A 17,621-nucleotide genomic window follows, 5' to 3' on the forward strand; every position below is an offset into this window, starting at 1 on the left:
GGTGGCTGCCTGAGCTGCTCCTGCCTGTGGCATTGCTGTTCCCAGAGCCCTTATTCAGGGTGGAGGACCAGCTGCTCTCTGTGGGCTGGAGCCCTGAATTCTGCATGGGGTTTAGGATCCTGGCTCCTTCTGGACGTGTGGCTAATGACCTGGGAGCATGGTCCTTTGAGCTTCCGAAGAACCTGGAGGGCTGGTGAGGAGAGCTGTGGCGATGGACTACAAATTCTGCTGCGGAGGAGCTGAGGCCAAGTTGGTTGGCAAAGGGTCTGGGGGAGATGCCCAGGCAGCTGCCACAGTTTGGGGGCCTTTCTACTCTACTCATGGCCTCCGGGGCAAGGTCGGAGGAGGTGGGGGTAGGGAGGGGTGGCTATGATGTCCTGGGCTGTGATCTCACTGGAGCAAGAGGCAGTAGCCCCTCGGGCCATCACCCCCTGCCTCACAGGACCTCAAGGGCTCCGCTGCCATCAGGACTGGATGAGGAGCTGCAGCCTTGTGGTGGGAGCAGGCTGGCTTCCTGGAAGGAGAGGGTCCTGCCTACACATCAGATGCCCGCAATGCGTCTGGTTTCCACGACGGCATTCTGCTGAAAGGGCCCATCTGGGGTGCACCAGGCGATGCTGCTGCCTGGGGGTAGGTCCCCTCCCACGGTCCAGGGAGCATCTGGCACAACACGTGCCTCAGCAGTGGGTGGGGTGGGGGGGGCGGCACGCTGGAGGCCAGTGAAAGACCTACAGACCCACTGAAGGATCTCAAGGAGCCCCAGGGCCAGGAGCCAGATGCCTGGCTCTCTCTCAGATACGGTAGTGACTAGCCCAGGCCGGAGAACCCGGGTCCCCTCCCTGCTTTCTTTGCCCTTGAGATCCGTGAAGAGAGAGGGGAGAGAGAGGTTCGTTTGAATAGAGGGTGCAGGGATGTGACTTCTCTCCTCCTGGCCTCTGGGAAACAGGTCTGGACCTCACAGCTGGCTGGGGAGGGAGGAGGCAATGGCAGGAAGGAGGAGGCCAGATGAGACACAGCTTTGGGAGAGGGGGCCAGAGCTGGAATGTTTGCTCAGTGGCTGCTGAGTGTCTGGCTCTTGTCTCCATGAGAAGAGAAGGACCCGCAGGGGGCCAGCACTCAGCGTTTGACCTTCAGGAAGGCAGAGTTTAATGGAAGGCAGAGTTTAATGGCCATTTGTGGACCTGTTCCGGCTGATGCCAGTGTTCTGACTTCTGGTGGGCTTCGTAGGACACCCTCCAGCCCACCCACCCCTTTCCCCAGACAGAGACAGAAAACCTGGATGGACACCAGCTGGACAGAGGCATGCCCGTCCCCTTTTACATACCTCCCCCTCCCTGCCCCCACACAGCCTCTTTACAGAATGTTCCACTCCTCACGCTGTGTGGGAGGGCTATGAGCACTGCATGTATGCTGTACGCCTACAGGCTGAAGTGTGCGAGGCGGCTGTGTTTGTGTGTGCCTGAGTGTGAAATCACACCCTCAGGGATGGATGGGCAGCCAGCGAGGCCAGGTGTCCTGGCCATCGGCTGGTCCCAGACGCAGCAAGCCTGCACATCTGGAATGAGACAGCCCCCCTCCCCCACCCCCCTCCCCCGCCCCGCCATGTCCCAGACGGCATCTGGCACAAGATCCTGGCTGTAACACTTTCAGTTTATTGTCTGGGTGCCCTGGTGTGGCTGACCAGCCGCTGGGCCCGAGAGAAGCCCTGTCTTGTTTCCCCACCCCCTCCCCTGCGTTTCCCCACTGTGGCTCCTGTGGGACTCCTGTGGACACTCACGCCCCAGGAAGTGGGGAAGTGGGGGCTTCAAAAAACCAAAGGGAGTTTGGAGGAGGGGTGGGAAACGTACATTACAATGAAGATATACCACCGGCTCTAGGCAATGCAGCCAGCTCGCAGAGAGGGCAGGGAAGATGGGCGGCTGGGCTGACAGACGCTCTCCCCACCAGGCCAGGCCCCCAGAGAGGAACGGCCACTTCAAGTGTCTCAGTGAAAGCTCTGGCTCCCTGGCTCTGGCCCCCTTGCTCTGGTGGGGGCAGGGAGGAAGGGATCATGAAGGAGTCCAGTTCCCCCACCTCCTGAGGACAGCCTCACCTGGACCTTCGGCCTGCAGGTCTTGGCGCCTGGGGGACTCCTGGGGGACAGGGACGGGGTGCCCACCTCCCACTGTGCAGTCCAGGTGACTGAGGGCAGCAGGCCTCCCGTCCCCACCCCCACGGGAGGGCAGTGGTCATTTCCTGCTGTGCAGTGTGTCCTGGAACTTGGTGCTGGTGTACCGCAGGTGAAAGCCTTTTTTGGTGATGGTGTCATCTGAGTGGAATTTCACCAGGACAGAGTCTCCCGCTGAGTACACCTCCTCAGGAGGCTGACAGAGGAAAGGGATGGGCATGAGGCTGAGGCTGCTGTTTTTTTCCTCCCTGGGATCCCTTGCTCTAAGGAAGGTGGGCGCTCCCAGACATTCACCAGATTCCCCCAGCCCCACTGACAAGAAGGAAGACTATTGCTACCGGGAGTTTAAGGGGCTTCCTGGAGGAGGGAAGAAAGCAGGGGACAGGGGAACTTGTCTTTCAGTTCAGACTCACACTTACTCTAAACCCAGCGCTGCTATGAACTAGCTAGTTGTGAAGTCTTAGGCAAGGTGCTGGCCCTCTCTGGGCCTCACTTCCCTCAAGGGCAAATGGAAGAAAAGCTCCCTGCTCTCCAAGCTTAGAAGGGTGCCCCCGCCCCCTGCCCCCACCCCATCAAGTGGGGTAGTTCAGGGTGGGGAGCAAACGAGAGGAGGGTTGTGAAAGCATTTTGTAAAGGGAGTGGGTCCTCTGAAAGGCTGTCTTCTCACTGTCTCAGCTGTCTCCTGGACAATATGGGACAGCTGTGTCCCCAGGCGTGGATGTGGCCATTCCCCTCCTGTCCTCTCCTAGTTCTGGCCACGGTCAACTTCCCAGGCTCCTGCAAGCCCCTCCTCCCCTCCATCGCGGGCCTTCGGAGCAGAGCAAGAGCTACCGGCAGAGCATCAACACAGATGCTCTGGCTCTCATGGCATAGAAAGCGTCATTTCCGAGAACCTTGGGGACATTTCCAACAACCTTGCCAGGAAGCCCTGACGGGCTTGGGTTCCTTCCCCAGGTTCCCTCCCGTTGGCTGCAGCCTGGTGGAAGTCTCTGGAAGAAGCCACCTGGGGACACCGGATTTGATGTGTGGCTCAGTGGAATGTGCCAGATTAAGGGAGTTACAGAGGGCAAAGTGGGGAGGGGGTGCTGGTTTGGCAGCCAGGGGACTCCAGAGCAGTGAGCCAGGCAGGTGGGGGGCGGGCGGTTTGTGTGCCCTGCTCCTGCCCCACCTCCCCACCTCCTCACCCTGTCCCAGCCCTACAGAGGCTGAAGCTCTGTCCTAAGGGCACATTCAGCTGGCTAATGCTGGACCCAGCGGGTGCTGCAGCTCTGGGAAGTTTAACCCTTCCTCTGGTGCCCAGGCTGCCCTGGAGCATGGCCAGGAAAGAGGGGAGGGACCAGGGAGGTGACAGGAGGGAGGGTGTGTGTGTATGTGTGTGTGCGTGCGCGTGTGCGTGTGCGCACGCACGCACGTGCCTGTGTATAATGGTGTGTGTATGTGCCCGTGCGTGCACCCGTGTGTAATGGTGTGTGTGTATCCATGTGTGCACCCATGTGTAATGGTGCGTGTGTAGTGCGTGGATATGCCCATGTATAATGGTGTGTGTGTGTGGTGCGTGCATGTACCCGTGTGTAATGGTGTGTGTGTGTACCTGTGTGTAATGTATGTGGTGTGTGCATATGCCCATGTGTAATGGTGCGTGTGCACACCTGTGTAATGGTGTGTGTGCACCTGTGTGTAATGGGTTGTGTGTGGTAAGTGCATGTGCCCATGTGTAATGGTGTGTGTTTGTGGACCTGTGTGTAATGGGGTGTGTGTGTGTGTATGTGGTACATGCATGTGCCTGTAATGGTGTGTGTGTGTGCCCCTGTGTTCACCCATGTGTAATGGAGAGGGAAGATGATGTTCTCTGAAGGGGGAAAGGATTCACAAAAACAAAAGAAAAAAACGAAAGAAGCCACAAGCTCTGACTGAGGGGAAAATAAATCCACCTTTGTGGTTTTCCCGTGGCCTCGGTTAAAATCCCATTGAACAAGCTTTTGCCCACTGCCTCTCCAAGTGCCATTTTTATGACCCAGGAAGCAATGCTCAGCATCTGCTTGGACAACAGCACCAACGGCTCCGGGACCAGCTGGCCTCCCACCAAGGGGAGAAACTGGCAGTGGAAGAGATGAGGGTGTTTTTACGGGCCAGCCAGAATGACTGGTGAGCACAGCTCGGCTCAGGCCTCAGGTTCCTGGCTCTTGCCCCAAACCTCTGCCCCTGACCCCAGGCCCTGGTAAGCTGCCTTGGGACTGAAACAAGGGATGGGGGGGTGGTTAGGCAGAGGGAATTCCAGCCTCCTCTCCAGATGCAAGCTACCCCGTAGGTCCAACGAAACAGTCCTGAGCCGGCTTGGGTCAGGGCAGGGCCCGTCCCAGAGGCTGCAGAAACCACAGTGTTGGCCAAAAAAGGACCAAATTTCCTGGGTGGGGATGGCCCAGGGCAGGGCAGGCCTCCGTGAGCAGCCACCCACCAGGCCGGGTCTCCAGGCTCCTGCAGAGGGCCGGGCCTGTGCTACCACCCATTCCGGTATCCCACAACTGCTGAGGCCGCATGGGCGCTGGGGGGTGGGTGGGAGCACGGGGGCGGAGGGGGGTGGGGTCTCACCCCTGAGCCGCAGTAGCGTCCCAGTCTGGGGGCTGTGCTGTCATAGCCATCGAAGAGCTCCATGTAGTCATAGCCACAGTCTGTCTCCTCCTCCACCTCGAAGGTCTGGAACACCAGCTCCACGCCATAGCCTTCCTCCGCCACGATGACCCACTCGCAGTCCACCCCCCCAGGGTAGTTGTTGTCACCAAACTGGGCGTGGGAGTAAAGATCCTTTGTCTTCACCTCTGCCCGCACCTGGCCTCCACACTCTGTGGGAGGACAGCAAGATCAGCCACCAGTGCCCGAGCCCAGCCGAGGGCCAGGTGCTGCACCTTACCACGCTGAACAGGCACAGCTGGATGGAGACCCCGCAGGGAGGGCCACATGGCTGGTGGTGGGCAGGTGTGGACCTGGCCTAGGACTCGGCCCAGGACAAGTGGATCGACGCCCACAGAGGCCCGGGGACACACTGGGCTGCTTGGGGAGGGCATGCTTGTCAGAAGAGGACATTGCTAATTTGCTCCGTCTGACGGCCGCTGTGGAAGAATGTGGGCCCTAGTTGCCAGAGCTTCCATTCTTCAGAGAGAAGAGCTACATCTGGATATTCGGTGAAAACTCTTGATTTTTAAAATATTGGCTCACATTGTTAAAAAACACAGTGTGGGCCAAACAGAGCAGGTCTGAGGACCAGAGAGAGTTCTGGGCCTCCAGTCTGTGACCCTCTGCTGGGAGGGGCAAAGGAGAGCATGCTTGGCAGGGACGGTGATGTCCATTCTCCCCAGGAAGCCCTCTGGCCTCTAGGAGGCCCGGTGCTTATGCTTCCCTGGAGGGGTGGGGAGGGGGTGGGACGGGCCCCAGAGCAGGAACTGAATTGCAAGGGTGGAGGGGAGGCTGTGCACCCATTGGTCCTGGGGATGCCCCAACAGGGGGCTCAAGACCCACAAGGAGCCTGTGAAGCCTGCGCCAGACACCCTTGCTCTGACGTTCCAGGCCTCCCCAGCCTGGGCTCCGGCCTATCTCTGCCGCCGCTCCGTTTCCACCTTGCGCCTCTCCTCACACACCTGTTGCTCAGGCCAAACGAGAGGACCTCTGGCCACCTGTACATACCCCGAGTTATCTTGGGGTTGCCGCTGTGCCTGGGCTCCTCCCACCGCTGGAATGACCCCGACTCCCACTCGCCGCTCGAGCTTATCATGTTTTGTCTCGTGCTCTCGTTATCTGTGCACTGCCCGGCTCACCTCTGGACTGGGAGTTCCCGGGCTGAGGGTGGGGGAAGGGTTCCTGCCTGATTCACCGCCCTGTGCCCCTCGGAGGCTCGCAGCGGGGCCACAGCTCAGTAAAGGGTTGCTGAATAAACAGACAAGGGATCATGAAGGAAGCCCCTCCAGGGCCGAGATGTTTGCTTCATTTTGGGGACCAGCACCTACAGCACTGCCTCAAACATGTTATGTGTTAATAAATATCTGTAGGATGAATGAATGGGTGACTTCTGGGGTTGGAATGTGGGTGGGCTGCTGTATGGTCAGGCATCCTACCGCTGGGGACTCTGGGGCTTCCCTCCCTATCTCTGGCTTCCCCACCCACTGCAGTCACTGCCCTCTGTTTTCCAACTTCACGGTCCCTAATCGGGACCTCCCCCACTCTCTTTTTAATGCTCCCTCTCTGCTCCCCGGCCCAGCCCCTGGAACACAGCCTTTCCCCACCCAGGCCGCAGGCTTGGTCCAGCTGTGCCCTCACATGCTCTTTATCACAACCCCCGACACCCCACCACCACCTTGAGCCTCCCGAGCCTGGGCCTGCCTTTGGGACCAGCACCAGCAGATGCTTGCTGAACATGACAACATGTGGGCACTGGCTGCCCAGTGCCCTGGCCTGAGGCGGCCTCACCTGTGGAGTGTGATGCCTGGAAGCCCTTTCTCTGGACGGAGTTGTCCGAGTAGAAGCGCAGGAACATGCGGCTGCCGGTGGCCAAGACCGGCTCGGGCTTCTTGCTCCCACAGAAACGGCCCAGGACAGGGGCCTTGGCATCCCGCCCATCGTAAACCTCCAGATGGTCATAGGCACACTCGGGCTGGGACTCGATGTCCATTTCTACGAAGGTCTGGAGGGCATGAGGGAGGATAGCAAATTCAGAATGTGGCTGAGGGGCAGCAGCAAGGGGGCCCCATATCTAGGCCTCTGGACCCTAGCTCCTGGAGACTGGGGACGTGGTCACTGCTGGTGGCACGGCTGGAAGCAAGGAAGGAGGACCCGGGTCGGGGGGGGCAATGGAAGACAGGGCCTATGTCCAGACCCGACAGGGGTCTCACTAGGATCCTCAGAGGGGTGACAGCCTGTGGGCTCAGCCAGGCCAACGGCCTGCAGTCTGCGTCACTCTGAGTCACCCAGGGTTTTGGAACCGACAGGAAACAGGCGGCGGCAGGATGGCACGCAGGAGCAGGGGTGTCCGTGCAGGCTGGGGTGTGGCTGCCTTACCAACTTGACCCGGTGGCCGGGGGTGCTGGAGATAGCCCAGGTGCACTCCTTCTTGCTGGGGTATTTGTCAGGCCAGTTGGGGCTGGTGATGGTGCCACTGGTGGATGTCACCTTGTGGTCACAGCCGGCTACGGGGAAGTGAGAGGAAGAGGATCAGCAAGGACCCCAGGGCTCCAATGCCTCCTGTGAAGGAAGAAACAAAGCCCTTTCCTCCTGCCCTCTTTGCTTCTTTCTCTTGTCCCTCATCTGCCCCTGGATGGAAGGCTCGCATGACTTCTTTTCTGTCCTGGTACCTACGGCTGGAGAAATAAGCTGCTAGCTTCCATGCGGGGCCCTGCCTGGCAGCATCCATAGAAGCCACCCTCACAGCTGCCCCTGTGCAGATCCCTGGGTCTCGGAGGCCATCGGTCACACCCCCTCTGCCCTCCGTGACGCTGTCATCCTCTGGCTTGCCACACCTCCACAATCACAGAAGACATTGGTACCTGACTCAGTTCTCTACCCACTCCTGAGGCCAACCTAGGGCTGGCCTTTCTGTCCCTGATCTTCTCAGCTCTCCTGGTGCTTATCTTCTTCCTCTCAAGGGGGGCTTGCTTATGACCTTACCCTGGGCCTTGCCATTACCCACCAAATCCTCGTGCTACAAATATTATCTCTCTGTGACTACCCCCTGTTCTTCTAGGGTGTTCAGGCCCTCACTGTCCCTTCACTGCTTCTTCAGCTTTAAGAGAACACTCCATGGCCTCTATCCTTCTGGATTCTCCCAATATTTCCTCCTTGGTTGACTTAATTTACTTCCCTATCTGGCTGGACCATGGGGCCGATCACCCTGGCTGCCCTACTATACCAACTTGGAGAACCTCAACTGTGGCCCAACCACTGGAGACCCAGACCACTTGGTACTCTTGGAGCTATCCTTCACCAGCTCTGCCTCTCACCTTCTCACCTCCTCAACAGCAGCTCCAAACCCTCAGCCCTCTCAACCCCCAGCCCCTCCCACCTGGACGACCAGCTCATCTCCTGTCTCCTGGAGAAAATCAGGGCCTCAGATAGGAACCACTTCAACTTCCTGGCCCCTACCTGCAAACTCACCTTCCCTTTTCCTCATCTCTAAGAAGGTGTCTCTCCTTCTGTGAACTGGGGCTCACTGCTACCCACCAGCTGGGAATGCTTATACTGCAGATTACCCACCCTCACTCCCTGTGCCAGCTCTGCCAGGCCGTGGACCTTCCTAAAGCTTTGCCCCACCCAGAAACAGCTCTCCCATGGCCCTATGATCCCCTCCAGCTGCTGCCTATCCTCTCTCCTCTTCTTGTCCGTCGACCTTCAAGAACACTTGCTGTCACCACCCCCTTCTCACTCCTTCTGGCTGCTCCATCCATTGCAATCTGCCGTCTGCCTCTGAGAGCGTCCTCCCCAACAAATGGAAGAGCTGGTGCTCGTTATTTATTATCATCCAATCTGACAGGTCCCCCCGGGGAAAACGGGCAGCCGGTGCACGGTGGGCTGGGGAGGAGAAAGGGACAGGCGGGGCCTATGGTCAGCTGCTCGCGGGACGGATGCATAGCCACGAGGCTCTGGGAGCAGCGGGCGGGCTGTGCAGAGGCCCTCATGGAGGCAGGTGGAGCCCCCGTCAGCCTTCTGTGGTTCCCCACCGCCACACTCACTGCCATCCCCCATTTCTACACTAGCCTGCCTTCCAACTTCTGTGTGCAGGCCCACCTCTCCCCCAGCTAGACTGCAACCTCCTCGGGGGCAGAGGGACACCCCTTGAGCCCCCTGCCAAACTCTGCACAGCACTCAGGAACTACTGACCTGTAACTTGCCTAGCATGTCAGTAAGGCTGAGTGCTTCTGAAGTGACTCAGCATGAGGTCCAGGCTATCTGCCCAGAAGCGTAAACCCTCTCCCAGCTACCGTGTTGGTGTTGATGTACTCTTTTTCACACAGTACAGAAAGATGGGGGGAGGGAGTGCACTTTGGACAGCCTCGAAATAAGGTCCCCTCCAGTTAAAAGATGTAGAGGCCCTATGAGTCAGGAACTCCGTATTTGGAGAGCCCGAAGGGATGGGGTTGGAAGCTCTGGAACGCCCATTGTGTCACTGTGGAGTGCTTCAGTTCTGTTTGTCTTAGCCAGAAGTTTATTTGTCTGTACCTTGGTTGACAGTGAGAAGAGGCATTTGCCAGGCATTGGGCTAGGTGCTCAAGCGAGATCTATAAAACATAGCATGTGCCAAGGTAGGGCCCACTGTTTGATCATCTCATGAATAAGGAACCTGAAGCTCAGAGAGGAGAAGTGACTCACTGAGAGTCACGCAGACATTCAGTGGCAGAGCCGAGTCTGCATTGTGCTGCTGGGATAGTGTCCCCAGCAGGCAGGGGACACGATAGAATTAATGACTTGGAAGGCCAATGCTATGTCGTGGCCACAGAAGTACTGGATGATATTGGTGATGATATGAGAGCTGTTTTCAAATATCTGCAGGGCTTCAGTGTCTGGGAAGCAGTGACCCTGTTCTGAGTGTCCCTGGGGGGTCTGAAGCGTGACCCATATGGTTGACATATGTAGTTGTGCTTGCTGTGAGCTCCGTGCCCTGAGGAAGTGGCTCGGTGACCACCTAGCTGTCCCGCGGGAGCAAAGGGAGGCCCTTGAGGGTGTGCGGCTGGCCAAGCGGCAGGGCTGGGCCAGGCAGTCCATGCCCTTAACTGCCATGCCATCTGGGACATGGATTTTAAGAACCAACAACCACATCACTCTCAGGATGGAGGTTGGGGATGGGCGTGAGCGCCTCCCCTCCTGTTGGGCACAAGGAGAGATGGAAGTGTGTGGGGGGAGTCTTCGGACCTGGTGGGAGGCCGAACAAGGTGACCTCAGAGGCCACACTCATGTCCTTGGTCGACGGGAGCCAGATGGTGTTTGGCACCCCCAGCCTTCTGGGCCCCGGCCTCCAGTCCCTGCGGCTCTAGGTGGGCCCTGCCCTGGGGGCTCTGGTGGGGCTGCCCCAACAGTGCTCACCTTCCTTGCAGTCGTGCTTGTTGTCGTGGAGGACGAAGCCGCTGCGACACTGGCACTCGTAGCTGCCGAACGTGTTGACGCAGTCTTGCTGGCAGCCACCGTTATCCTTGGAGCACTCGTCCTTGTCTGCAGGGGAGCAAACAAGGCGGGGCCCAGGTCTGTGCAGGGCCAAGGGCCAGGTGGTTGTCCCAGGGGCAGCGGGAGGCTGGCTGGGCTTCCTCCCCCCGGGGTGCCCAGGCCATGGTGGCGATGGCGGTGGTGGTGGTGGCAGGGTCCCAGGCGGTGCCTCCAGCAGAGCCAGCAGAGCGGCCCAGCTGTGGGGAGAGAAAGTAGAAGTGGGATGGACGGAGGGCTGGGGGCTGGAGCTGACCAACGTGGGCACCCTCTACCATTACCTGCTTACTGGACAGACGGACAAGTGAAAAAACAGACACACGGACAAGCAGACTGCAAGAGAAAGGAGCAGGACGCAGGGGTCCCTCTTTTACTTCACAACAGGAAATGTCACAGACACCATCAAAATGGGAGGGGTGGGGGCAGGGAAGTTCCCCTGTCCATGGGAGGGGGGACAGGGGGAGAGGAGAGCACCAGTTCTGTCCGGCCAGAAGGAGGGCAGGCCGGAATGGCCGAGTGGAGGTGGGGGGTGGGCGGGCACTGAAGCCCCCATCCCATTCCGTCCAAGGTGAGGTTCCTGAGTAACAAAGGGTCCGGGAGGCCTGGCAGGCCTCACTGGGGGGTCCGGTTTCTTTTCTGCACTCGGAATTTGAGCTGGTGGGGGCGTCCCCGAGGGGGCTGCAGAGCTGGCCTCTTTTCTGAAACGAGAGAGAGAAGGAGAAAGGGGCCCAGGGGGGGGGGGGGGAGGGCAGAGACCAGGGAGGGCGAGCCGTGAACAGCAGCCCAGCCTCAGAGGTGGAGTCACAGGGCGTTGCGGGATGGCAGTGGGAGATGCATGCGGGACAGCCATGTCCAGGCAGCCAGCTCAAGGAGGAGCAGCAGGTGGGAAGGGGCACAGCGACAGGGGACAGAGTGGGAGAAAGCCTGTGGCAGGAAGAGGGCCTGGAGGGGTTTGGGGCCGTTGTGGAGGAGGTGAGAGGGGGAGCTGGTGAAGGACAGATCCAGGAGTATCAAGTGGTTTGGGTCCCCAGTGGTTGGGGCCGCAGATTGGGGGAGGAGAGAGACAGATCTCCGCTAGAGGGGAGCCGCCCACAGAAAGGGGGCGCCTGGCCTATAGCCCCGCCATCTCATTCTGGCCCCTGCAGCTTGCCTTGTGCACACTCACACCCACGTGCTGCCAGATGCAGGATGCCCCCAGGGATGTGCTGTTGTCCCTACACAGCAGCAGAGACACTGACCCGCGGGGACGCACGCACAGAGGCCCAGGACACACCGGCAGACACGGCTACCCAGTGCACGCACATCACCAGCCGTCCACCTCACTCCTCACTGCCCCACCTGTGTGAGGAGGCAGGCACGCGCGATGACACAGAGGCACAGGTATGGATGCGGGCACTCAGGGGCCAGCACATGGGTGCAAAGACACATACGTGCAGAGACCACAGGCTCTTTGGCAGATGGGGGGGGTCTCAAGTTCTCTCACACACGTAGCTTCTCAAGCTCAGGTCAACCCCCACACGCGCTCTACCACGCACATACCCACGCGCACTGACGCACAGAGAAACACCTGGTTCCGGGCACCCACATATTCTCCAGTCTGTTTGAGCTCACCCTGGGGACTGTGTGCCTGGCACAGAGGCAGGCATTCGGGGAAGGTGTGTAGACTGGATGGACACCCAGAATTCCAGAGGGGAACTGCGACATAGAAAGATGCCCCCTGCCATTCAAATGGGGTCCTTGACAAAGGGAGCCCTTTTCCTGGTCTCCATCAGCAGAGGGGCTGAGGACCTGAGCCCTGCTTCTGCACTCCATTCTCATGTAGGCCAGACCCCTGGGGGCCCGTGGGAACTCAGGGTCAAGAGGTGGAGTCCACAAGTCCCTCCCAGAGCTCTGCCTCAGAACCTCACCAGGGACCCCGGCTGAAGGTCCTGTGGAAGCTGCCTTCGGGGCACACCCCACCCCTCCCGCAGGAAGGTGGTGGGGAGGAGCATCCTACGACTTGTTTTGGGGGTTTGCCTGTGACTATGCTGGGAGCTTCAGGTCTCCCAGCTCACGAACTGAGCAAAGATTTCTCAGAAACGTCTTGATCTGCACGCCTTCCTCATATGTGTACCTTAAATGCCTACCTAGTACGGTGCCTGGCACATAGGAGGGATAGAAGAAATAATTGCCCGTGAATGACTGCGTGGGTAAATGGGTGGTTGAACAGACAAGTGATAGAAAAGTGAGTCCCAAGGAAGGCCTGCCGCAGTGTCCTGGGCTGGGGCTTGGACGCTGGTGGGAGTGGGTGTGGCAGCCTCCCTTAGAGCTTGGGGAGCAGGGTGCAGGAGGGGCAGGAGCAGGGGGCGGGGGTGGACACGGGCCCGGACAAGGAGAGGGCACTCACCCTCCAGTGCCAAATGCCCCGGAAGGTGGCTGGGGTCAGACTGAAGGTCTTCAGGCTCTTTCTTCTCCTTCTTGGCTTAGGGTCTCCTCGCTGGGTGTCCCAAAAGTCCAAAGAGCCCCCCTCCTGGGAAGCCAGAGTCAGATGCCCCACGCCCTGAGGGCTCAACCTTGATGCCCACCAGTGCGGGTCTTCTGCAGGTTTCTTGTGTCACAGGGCATCACATGTGTGCGCGGGTGTGCAGGTATGTGTGTGTGCGCGCGTGTCCGTGCAGGGCTGAGGGGTGGCTGGCCCAGTGTCATGCCAGGGTAGGGCAGTACCTGGGGGTGGAGAGCCCTGGGCTCTAGGCCTGACGGATGTGCTGGTGTTGGTCCCCCTCCCCCTTCTAAGACCAGAGCGACAGAAGGGCAGGAAGAAACGAGAGTAAGCAGGTAATGGTTTCCCCAGGACCAAGCCGATCCCTGAGTAGGTGTTACATCCCCTCAGCCCTCAGGTGAGCACCCTGTAGGATTTCCAGGTGGGCACAGGGAAGAAAAGGATTCGTGTTGCATGGGGAGGGGTCTGAGCAAGCAGTGGGGCAGGGGCTGGGGCTGGTAAGCAGAGCAGGATGGCTGGCAGTGCCAAAGCAGGGACCAGGGCACAGGGGCAGAGCATGGCATCCAGGTGGGGGCAGGCAGGGGTGAAGGACCACAATGTAGGGGGCTCGAGGATGCAGGACCCTGGGCAAAGGAGGGGAGAAGGAAGGCAGCATGGACTCGGCCAGGGGCTTCCTGCCTTCCTGCCACCCATGCCCGGCCCACCAGGCCTGCTGGGGATCAGGATCCCTGGTCCACTCCCGCAGAAAACCAGCCGCTCGAGCCACTCCCTCTGCCTCCCACTCCCCCTACTCAATTTCATGGAGTCCCCACCCCACACTGTCAATGTCCCAGGCCCAACTGAAAGACCACCACCCTCACCCCAGGATGAAGCACAGAGAGATGAGTAAAGCAGGGGAAGGGTCCCTTGGGACCCCTGAGGGCCTTGCTCAGAGACTACCTTTCTGGCCACCCAAAGATGAAGCCACCAAAGGGACCCGATCCCAAGCCTTATGTGGGACAGCTTTTAGTAAATGTATGTCGGTTGGATCTGAGTCCCCCACCCGAGGGCTGAGGACGAGTGGGAAGGCTTTGACCTGGAAGAGAGGGAGGCTCCTCATCTTTTCTGAAGGTCCCGGCATGAACCTTTTGGCATGTGTAGGTTCTGATTAGAGATGTGGTCGCCCCCAGATCACCTGCCCCACACAGACCAAGTCAAAGACCTTTCTCCTCTACATGTACCCCGTGTTCTCTGGCCACAATGAACTCCCTGTTCCTAGGGCCTGCCATCTCTGGGGCCTCAGCGTGATGGCTCCTGATTCCTGGAAAGCCCTCTCCTTTCATTTCTGCATGCCTATGTCTTGCCCATCCTCAGGCTGGCCCCAAATCCCAGAGGATTTGGGAGTAATAGGGTTCCGGAATGGAGGGGCTGGCCTGGTGGTGGAGGGCTAGTGGGGGGAGTAGGGGACAAAGCCTGCTGACCTGGCAACTGGGAGGGCTAGAAAATGCAGGAGTACAGTGGCAGGGACGGGGGGCGGGGGGTGCTCAGAGCTGGGGAGTCCGGGTTACCTGAGAAGAAGTGGGCCTTGAAGCCCTTTTTGGAAACTGTGTTGTCGGACTTGAACTCCACGCGCATGTTGTTGTACTGGGAGGTGATGACCTCGGGCTTCTCGGAGCCGCAGAACTTGCCATGTAGCTTGGAGTCAGCTGTGAGCCCACTGCGCACTTCCACAAAGTCGTACTTGCACACCTGCAGGGCAGTGCAGCTCCAGGTCTGCCTCCTCCAGGAAGTCTCTCCTGACCACCCCTACCTGGGAAGGCTCCCTGTTCTGAGGGTCCTTTTGTCTTCAGTCACCCACTTTACAGAATCTAATAACTCAAAGAGGGTGTGAAGTCAGCCCCACTGGATCCTCTCGTGCTCTCCACGCAAGCCCCAAGTCTTACCTCACTCCACACCACCACGTGTGTGCCCCTGGCCTTCAAGCCCTCCTCCTCCAGCCTCCCCCGCTTCCTAGAATTGGGAGCAGTCCCTCCTCCTCTACATTCTTTGGGTATTTCTTTTATAGGGACAGAAGCTGGCTCCCACGCCTCAGACCTTCCTGCATCTTCTCAGCCCAGTGGGCACTTACGTCATTGCCCTCTGTCTCGAAGAAGTCGAACTGCAGGGAGATGCGGTACTGGGTGGGGGCCACCAGTTGCCAGATGCAGTTTTTGTTAGGGGGGTACTCCTTGGGCCAGCCCGGGCTGGTGATGGAGCCATTGAGCTTGGTGAGAAATCCACCACAGGCAGCTGGGGGGGCGGACAAGAGAGGTGCCATCACCCGCCAGGAGCCCCCACTCTAGGTCGGGGCCAGAGACAAGTGAGGGAGCTGGGGATCTTGGATTCCCTGCAGCCCTGGGGCTCGTGTCTGTCTCTTCTGTCAGGAGCAGGAGGGAAGCAGGCAGGGTAAGGAGGGTATCTTCAAGAGTATGAGGAACTGAGGAGCTGTGTGTGAACACTTCTACCTTCTCAGCAACAGAATGGCCAGGACATCTGCTGAGAAGGAGGAGGGCGGTGAGGGGCTCAGGGAAGGCTGGGCAGTGGGCACGGGGGACCGGAAGCCCGGTGAGGCGGGTAGATAGAAGCCCGCCCGGCAGGACCAGGTGGAGCTGGAGGCAGCTGGCGGGGAGTGCTTTCACCAGCTTTCACCTAGGCAGGGTATCGGCCAAAAAAAAAAAAAAAAAAAAAAAAAATCAGTGCGTGTCTGAGGACAGTGGTTTCCAAACTGGGGATCATGACCTTCTGGAGGGTGACGAAATCAGTCAGCCAGTCAAGATCGGCATTTTAAGGCAATAAAAATGAGAAAAAAGAAAAAAAAAAAAAAAAGAACGACCCAGAGTGCATCCACTTAGTAAGTGTGTTCTGGGGGACTTCCTTGTCCACTCACTGGGAGTGAAGAACGTGCTAGGGAGTTCTAGCTTCGCAGAGGAGGGGAGTGTCGAAGAGCAGGAGAGATCTTGGCTAGAGGGCTCGGGTCATAGGGGCAGTTTCGCGTGGGTGGGGGAGGGGACACTCACCCTCACAGCGGCGCTTGTCCGGAGCTAGCTCGTACCCAGGGTCACAGCTACACTTATAGCTGCCCAATGTGTTGAGACACCGCTGCTCACAGCCCCCACGGTTGGGGCGCGAGCACTCGTCCACCTCTGCCGGTTGGAAGGAAAGGGGGGTAATGACTGCCAGGCTGGGGCCTGAGTCTCTTCTCCTGCCCTCTGCTTGTGAGTCAAGTCTGGGTTCCCTCAGGCTTCCTGCGACCACCTCCAGCCCCATTGTAGGGGGTGGCAGCAGTCTGTGGACCACTCAGAGCTCTGAGGCTGTGGGCCTCCCTGCCCCACCCAGCACCCACCCAGTCCCCAGGTGATCCTACTCCTGAGAGCCCTGAAGGAACAGGTAGTGACCTAACGAGGGGACAGGTGGACCCCCCAGAGCCTTCCACAGTGGCTGGGCTGGTGGCTGCCACCATGGACTGGTTCCTCTTGTGTGCCATTCCCTGGGTAAGTGCTATTTCCTCCTTTCTCCTTTAATCCTGACATGAGCTGTGATGGAGGGGCTCTTACTATCCCCATTTTACAGATGAGGAAATGAGGTTCAGATGGATTACCGGCCCCTGTGACACCCGGAAAGACATCTCCACACTGTCTGGCTTCCTCCCCAAGCTTCTACATCACTCCCTGCCTCTGGGCTCATTGGCATGTCTTCCACACAAACTTCTGGACTTTAGGGCCACTCTTGAGTTATTATTTCAGTTCATAGCTCAGCACCTACCATGTGTCAACTACTTTTACATAACTTTGTCGTTTACTCAATGAGATATGCAGTTTTTCAGTGGAATTCACATTTTCTCCCCAGTTAGGCCATAAGTTCAAGGGCAGGGCACCAGGGTCTATGCACCCCTCCTAGAGCCTGTTGTCGAATGGCTGAATAAAGAACATGTGAAGTCACCGCAGCAATATCATAAGAGCCAAGATGTAGAAACAGGCTAAATGTCCACAGACAGATAAGGATAAAGAAAATGTGGTAGGGGATGGGAAGAATTAACACTGTTGCAACATCCATACCACTCAAAGCAATCTACAGATCTGATGCAATCCCCATCAATATGCCATTTTTCACAGAGCATAACACATGATCCTGAAATCTGTTCGGAACCACAAAAGATTCTGAACAGCCAAAGCAATCTTGAGAAAGAACAAAGCTAGAGGTAGCATGCTCCCATAATCCAAACTATGCTACAAAGCTATAATCAAAAACAAATCAATCAACTCTAAAAAAAAAAATCAATCAATCAAAACAGTATGGTACTGGCACAAAAATAGAAAACTAGATCAATGGAAGAGAATAGAGTGTCCAGGAAAAAAAACAACAACCCATGATTATATGGTCAATTAACCTATGACAAAGGAGGCAAGAATATACAATGGGGAAAAGACAGTCTCTCTTTCTTTTTTTTTTTTTTTTTAAAGATTTGGTTTATTCATTTGAGAGACTGAATGAGAGAGAGCACAAGCAGGGAGAGTGGCAGGCAGAGGGAGAGGAAGAAGCAGGCTCCTCGCTGAGCCGGGAACCTGATGTGAGACTCGATCCCAGGACCCCGGGCTCATGACTGGACCTGAAGGTAGATGCCTAACCAACTTAGCCACCCAGGCACCCCGAGAGTCTCTCTCTCTCTCTCTCTTTTTTTTTAAAAGATTTATTTATTTATTTATTTATTTGAGAGAAAGAGAGATCACAAGTAGGCAGAGAGTCAGTCAGAGAGAGGGGGAGGCAGGCTCCTTGCTGAGCAGA

General features: G+C 57.9%; 1 protein-coding gene across 5 annotated transcripts in view; it reads right to left on the reverse strand.

Annotated features, from left to right (window-relative positions):
- Window positions 1-1,642: 1,642 nt before the first annotated feature.
- Window positions 1,643-17,621, reverse strand: part of LOC111156717 (bone morphogenetic protein 1) — a 42,083-nt gene continuing 26,104 nt past the window's right edge. For 4 of the 5 annotated variants that reach the window (XM_022517780.1, XM_022517765.1, XM_022517772.1 and 1 more), the window contains 8 exons: window positions 15,857-15,982; window positions 14,929-15,089; window positions 14,369-14,549; window positions 10,229-10,354; window positions 7,214-7,341; window positions 6,626-6,839; window positions 4,757-5,007; window positions 1,643-2,363 (listed from right to left, as the gene is read on the reverse strand). In XM_022517780.1, the coding sequence (XP_022373488.1) occupies window positions 2,229-2,363; window positions 4,757-5,007; window positions 6,626-6,839; window positions 7,214-7,341; window positions 10,229-10,354; window positions 14,369-14,549; window positions 14,929-15,089; window positions 15,857-15,982 (1,322 nt within the window). In that variant the 3' untranslated portion in view covers window positions 1,643-2,228. Of the gene's footprint in view, window positions 2,364-4,756; window positions 5,008-6,625; window positions 6,840-7,213; window positions 7,342-10,228; window positions 11,041-14,368; window positions 14,550-14,928; window positions 15,090-15,856; window positions 15,983-17,621 lie in introns of those variants that run through there. The other variant, XM_022517797.1, reaches the window with a different exon arrangement.

The sequence above is a fragment of the Enhydra lutris genome, unplaced genomic scaffold, assembly GCF_002288905.1.
Source record: "Enhydra lutris kenyoni isolate GAN:26980312 unplaced genomic scaffold, ASM228890v2 scaffoldscaffold3, whole genome shotgun sequence".
Taxonomy (NCBI): Eukaryota; Metazoa; Chordata; class Mammalia; order Carnivora; family Mustelidae; genus Enhydra; species Enhydra lutris.